The following is a 6,354-nucleotide window of genomic DNA, read 5'->3' on the forward strand; positions in this document are numbered from 1 at the left end:
GGTGTTACTGAGACTGGACTATTTAGGACATGGTTTTACCCGAGGGAGGCTTCCAAAATAAGACCTTGGTACCCTGGAGGAATGAATACCACAGCCCAGGGAGTCTGAGCCGTTTATCAAAACACCGGCGTCACAGAATGTACAGTTTTGTTCCCCTCTCTAAAACGGGTCAGGCTTGCCGGTCAGATAGAGTCTGGTGGGACCCGCCAGGGTGGGACCGTTAATCACCCTTCAGGTCTGGAACTGAACTCACCTCCATGTTAGGATAATCAGCCATTTCGATCAAAAGGGCAGCATGTGCCCCAGGACAAAATTCGGAGGGTTAGGACAGGAGGAGGAAGGGAATCGGGAAACACAGAGAGGAAATGGGATAAGAGATGTTCCGCTGAGGGGATCGCAAAGGGAGAGTTAAAACAAAACGTATATGTAAGTTGTCCGTGAAACGGTTCATCTGTTCTATAAACCTTCACTAATTCATAATTTTTTTTTAAGTTTACAAAATTATTTTTGGTCATTAATATGTGCATAGGTTCAAAACATACCATATAAAAAACAAACTCATGGCCATCCAGTTGGCTCTGACTCATCGTAGACATAAATTCGACCACCATCCACCTGAGCTCACCAGAAACACTGACGAGCCCTACTCACCAGGGCACCCGGCGATCCTTCCACACCAGGAGGGCCTGGGTCACCTTTTCCTCCAAGCCAGCCAGGGAGTCCCATGTCGCCTTTACTACCCTGCATCCCAGGGAGTCCGGGGGGGCCGGGGGGGCCCATGGGACCAGGCTCACAGGCACAAAGCCCTTCGTTTCCTAGGCAGGAGAGAAGCATGAAGCTCCGTCATGTCTTTTGAATAAAATTCACAATAAGGAGTTTACCATAGTCATAACCAATCTTTAAGGGGAGTGGGGGTTACAGGGACCTAATGTGAATGATTCTTATTAAGCGACTGATAATTTGCAATGTGGGGCTTGGCTCTGTCTACCAGGGGGCAGTCGATAAAGGGTTTCTAGACAAATAAAGTGTTTTGTTTCTTAATAAATCCATTCTGAGAAATTCTTGGGCAGAAATGTATATTTAATTTTACTGAAGGGCTTGAAAAATAAAGTCTCCTATGTTTTACACATTTTTAAGTTTCTTATTTTGCTTTTAGCAAAGAAACACCAACAAAAATGGAGTCTAAAGTAAATTAGGTTGGAACAGAGACTCTGAACCATTAAAGTAACAAAACCAGCTGTGGACAAGGATTATTTATCATCTTCCAGGTTAAGGTCAGCAGTTCAAACCCCCACACAGCAGCTCTGGGGAAAAGGAGGTGACCCTGTTTCAGTAATGACTCAAACAAATCACTCCTTGCCGTCATGTCAATTTTGACTCCTGGGGACCCTACCGGACAGAGCAGAACTACCCCACAGTGTTTCTGCGGCTGTCATCTTGAGAAGCAGACTGCTCATCTTCCAGTAGTTTCTAAGGCATGGAGGTTATCGCCTTGGACACCCCTGGAGCAACTCTCCTCTGCCTTAGCAGGTTGCTATGAGCTGGAATCTACTCAAGAGCCCACAACAATGACATCCGCCTGACTAGGGCCATCAAAGAGGAGTCAGACGGGAACCTTGATGTAGATGGTGGGCTTTAGTAAATAATGATGTGTCCACATTGGTCGATCAATTGAGCCAACTATACACAGGGATGGAAGATGTCATCCAATGGAAAAACCATGACAAAATGGAGAAGGGGTAGCCTACCTGTAGTTTCTACATCATTTTTATGAAACAAAAAACTGCTATATAAAATAAAGTCTTCTTTATTTTATTAAGAGGCTAAACAATGTAGAGTGAGAAAGTAATACGATGATGGGCATATGATGCTTATCATCACATTGGGTCAATCTGCTGCGTGAGACGTCTTTAAAGTGCTGAAAAGCAGGAAGGTCACTTTGAGGACTAAGGTGCGCCTGACCCAGGCCATGGTATTTTCTCTTGTCTCATATGCATGTGAAAGTTGAACATTGAATAAGGAAGACCAAAGAGGAATTGGTGTGTTTGAATCATGGACTGCCAAAAGAATAAATATGTTTTGGAAGAAGTACAGCTAGAATGCTCCTTAGCGCCAAGGATGACAACCCTTCATCTCACAGGCTTTGGATATGTTCTCAGGAGAGACCAGTCTCTGTGGGAAAGTAGAGGGGCAAAAAAAAAAAAAAGGATAAATAAAATAAAGTGGATTGACACAGTGGGCTCAAACAAGAACAACTGTGAGGATGGCACGTGGCCAGGTGATGTTTTGCTCTGTTGTCCATGAGGTTGCTGTGAACCGGAACTGCCTCAGTGGCGCCTTAACTGCAAAGGAGACCCCACAGAGAGAGACTGAGGTAAAATACCAACCCTACCCCGAGTCTGCTGTTATCAAAGACTCATGAGGACCTGGTGGAAGATGTCAGTCTTCTGAGACAAACTCAATAGCACCTGGGCGACTCCTTTAGTGGCGTTAGAGGAGGATTTGCGTTTTCTGAGGAGACTTACCCAGATCATAAGCATATAGAGCTGCTGCTAGGGGCCACGGCGGTGGACAACTCTTCCAGATCTGCCACATCGCTCATTTTGTCACACGCCAAACCCACCCCATGTCACTGCCATCTAGAAATCCCACCCCGATGCCGACTTGCCTTTTTCTCCTTTGCAGCCTCTTCCTCCGGGAGGACCCACCTTGCCTTTCAGTCCTTGTGGTCCAGGGTATCCAGCACGACAATATACCACTTTACGGTGGACAGAGAGAATCCCATTATTGTTATTGTTATATTATTATTGTTATTATTATTTAGGACTGTCTTCTCTAGGATAAGTCCCAGTGGCTCTCATAGCTACTTCATCTTCCCTACATTCCCTTCTTCCCCTCTGTCTACTTTTGTTCCTTTCCTGTGATCTTCCTGTCTGATCTGATCTCTGATCATCTCCAGAAACAGACCACACACGTGGGCCCTGCCACGCAGCTGCTGCCATAACTGCTTATAGCGCCATTCCTCCGCTGCGTTGATGGAATTCCATGGCGGTGCAGAGCAAAGCCATGGGACACAAAGCCAAGAAGCAAAACCCGTTTTTAAAAGACCACCAGTCTAGGTCTGCCTTGAAGCTTTGAACTAATGAGGACAGCCTCCATCGGGGCATTTTACAAGCCAAATTCCAGAGACTTCTGTGATGGGAGACAAAACACAAAGCACAGATCCAACCCTGTCTCCAAAATCTCATGAAAAACAACCAACCAACCAAACAAACAAACAAACACGACCCAACAGAAAATGGGTAAACTACAATGATCGAAGCGCCAGGACAAAGGGACAGGGGAAAGACGCAATAGGAGCAAGCAGCATCTTCGAAAGTCCTGCAGACCTCGGGGAGCTGGGTGCTAACCCGGCTGTGGGACCAGGGATGCTTTGCACACCAGCAGCTGTCTCTTCTCTTAATTGCCCTCTCCGACTGTCCGCCTGTCTGCATCACTAGCTCTTCATTGTTCTAGCGGGGCATTATTTTCAGACTCCCGGAAGACTACCCTTTGCACTTGAACTCCCAACCAAGTCATTCCACAGGCCTCCGCTGACATACCAGTTCAAGCTCAATTTACTTATTTGTAAAGAGAATTTCATGACTCACTTTGCTCATGACACATTATACACATTACATCACATAAATATTACATACATGGCAACCTCCACGGCACCATACATGCTAAGGAATATGAAACATGAGGCTCATGTCACCTTCTGATCCTGGAGGTCCCTGTATCCCTGGTGCGCCGGGCAAGCCAGGGGGTCCTGGGTTCCCTGGTTTCCCTGGAACTGAGTCAGCTCTCGCAGGAACACCGGCTGTCCCCGGAAGCCCCGGATAACCGGGAAACCCTTGGGGGCCAGGGGGTCCCATCATACCTCCAAGAGAAACCAATAATGAAAATCACACAGACTATGACTAAAGTCCGTGGCCTTCCGTAGACCACAGAACTCATTTCTGTTGTTTGCTTTTAACAGTTTTCTTGCCATATAATGCACATATCATGCGATTCGATAGTTCAGTCACACTAAGAAGGGTCATACAGTCATCCCCATAATCAAGTTTGGACCGTTTTCTTCTTTCTTGTCCTCCTGATATTAGAGACCCGTTTCTTCCCCCTCCCGCCCCCGATCTCCCCGGCCATATGCCCAAGGAACCATTATTCCAGTTACCATCTCTATAGATTTACCTACCTTGGATTTCATATACAGGAAAAACATACAAAACAACAATAACCAAGCAAAGCAGAGAAAACCTTGACTGAAAAGCAACCAGAAAATACTTATTAGGAGAGCAAGCCTACAATGGCTCAAGAGGGAGATGATGTTACCCTGACAGCATCTGCAGTGACGCACCTCCCAGTGCGCTGCACGGCAGCTGGACCACGGCCCCTCTCACTGCTGAGCGTGTCCAGGGATCTGGTGTGACCTTATCTCAGTGTCGTAGGGCATCAAGTGGAGGGTCTTCTCCCTGTCCCCCCTTCTGGAAGGAGTGACCCCAGCTGAGGTGATGCCTCTTCTTTGAGGTGGTTCTTAAGAAGAGCATATAAGGGGGTTCTATGGAGCCTATAAGGGGGTTCCTGGAGCCTACATGTAGGATTCCTGGACACTAGGCAGGCTGTGTACCCCATTGTTTGGGAAGACCGATCAACAGTTTATCTATTCTAAGAGCAGAAAACTGCCTAGTCTATAGTAGTGGGCTTTGCCATTTTGTGATTGACAGACTGCACTCAGCATAATGGCTCCAGGTCTTCCCATTCCATTCGGTAGTTCATGCTTTCCTCACTGTCTTTCGGGGTGCATAGTATCCATTGTGTGCATGTTACCATGGTTTCTTTATCCAGTCTTCCCCTGTTGGGCACATGGGCTGCTTCCAGTTTCTTGCTATTGTGAACTGCGCTGCCGTAAACATGGGTGAGCACGCACTGCATGTTTTGTCTCATTTCTTTGGGGGAGGTGCCTAATATTGGTATCGCTGCATCGTATGGGATTGGATTATGGTGCTGGCGATGAACATTGAAAGTACCAGAGACTGAAAAAGAACAAGCAAATCCATCTTGGAAGAAGTATGGCCAGAGTGGTTGTATGTCCCAGTCCGCCAGTAGTGTATAGAAATTCCATTTTCTCCACATCCTCCCCAGCACTTGTTGTTTTCTGGTTTTGTTTTGTTTTTTAAAGGGGGCTATCATTGTGAGTGTAAGGTGGTATCTCACTGAAGTTTTAATTTGCATCTCCCCGTGATCATGGGCATTTTTCATGTGTTTCTCAGCCACTTCAGTGTCACTTTAGCTGAACTACCTGTTTCTGTCTTTTGCACATTTTTTAAATAGGTCATTTGTGCTTGAATTATTTTGTGGGTAGGGAAAGAGCTGGTGTTTTAAGGTTGTTTGTTAACCATTTCCCCTCCTTAATTTAGGCATTTTTATTTCTGTGTTTCACCTAGGAGACAATTTAGCTTGGGGCCTGGTGTTGACTTGAATTTAACAGCAAGAAGAGCCGCCCAGGAGGCTGGAGAAGGGAATGGAACACTAACTCTAGCAGCAGTTTCTAAAGGCACCTGTGTGTGATAATCTTATGGAAAGCCTGTTACAGATACCTACTTCTTAGACTACTCTGGAGATGTTCTTGTTAGGCGCTGTTGAGCAGCTTCCAACTCTCCGCAACCCTATACACACCCGAGCACAACCCCGCCGCCCGGTCTGTGCCATCCTCACCATCGGTCTTTGCTTGAGCCCGTTGTGGCAGCCACTGTGCCCGTCAGTCTCATTGAGGAGTTTTGTTCTTTTACGCAGCATGGCACCCTATTTTATCCAGCCTGACGTCTTCCTCTGGGGACTGGTCCCTCCTGATGACATGCCCAAAGTTGGCGAGATCCAGCCTTGCATCCTTCATCATAAGGCCTATTTTAGGGTGCAGGTAAAAGGACCCCACTGGTGCTCTTCGGTAAGCACTGTCCTATCCTGCTACCCACAAGCTCAGTGACTGAAACTCACAAACCACTCCAAGGGAGAAGAATGAGGCAGCATCAGGTCCTTTAAGGAGGGGCAGTCTTGGAAACGCTACTAAGATTGCTGTGAGTTGGCATTCACTCGATGGCAGTGGTTTGTGTTTGTTGTTGTAAGGTGAGAGTGGTGAGTACTTTGGGCAGGTTATCAGGAGGGACCAGTCCCTGGAGAGGGATGTCATACATGGTAAAGTAGAGGGGCAGCAAAAAGAAGGAGACCCTCAATGAGATGGACGGATGTGACCTGGACAATGAGCTCACACACAGTAATGATGGCAAGGATGGCGCAGGACCGGACAGCGCTGGG

General features: G+C 46.9%; 1 protein-coding gene across 1 annotated transcript in view; it reads right to left on the reverse strand.

Annotated features, from left to right (window-relative positions):
- Window positions 1-6,354, reverse strand: part of COL4A4 (collagen type IV alpha 4 chain) — a 135,041-nt gene that overhangs the window by 70,717 nt on the left and 57,970 nt on the right. Inside the window, exons 19-21 of the mRNA XM_045294258.1 lie at window positions 3,758-3,946; window positions 2,669-2,758; window positions 652-815 (exon numbers count right to left, since the gene is read on the reverse strand). Coding sequence (XP_045150193.1) covers window positions 652-815; window positions 2,669-2,758; window positions 3,758-3,946 — 443 coding nt within the window. The remainder of the gene's footprint in view (window positions 1-651; window positions 816-2,668; window positions 2,759-3,757; window positions 3,947-6,354) is intronic.

This window comes from Echinops telfairi, unplaced genomic scaffold (assembly GCF_000313985.2).
Source record: "Echinops telfairi isolate 266 unplaced genomic scaffold, ASM31398v2 ScPeMD7_3;HRSCAF=10, whole genome shotgun sequence".
Lineage (NCBI taxonomy): Eukaryota > Metazoa > Chordata > Mammalia > Afrosoricida > Tenrecidae > Echinops > Echinops telfairi.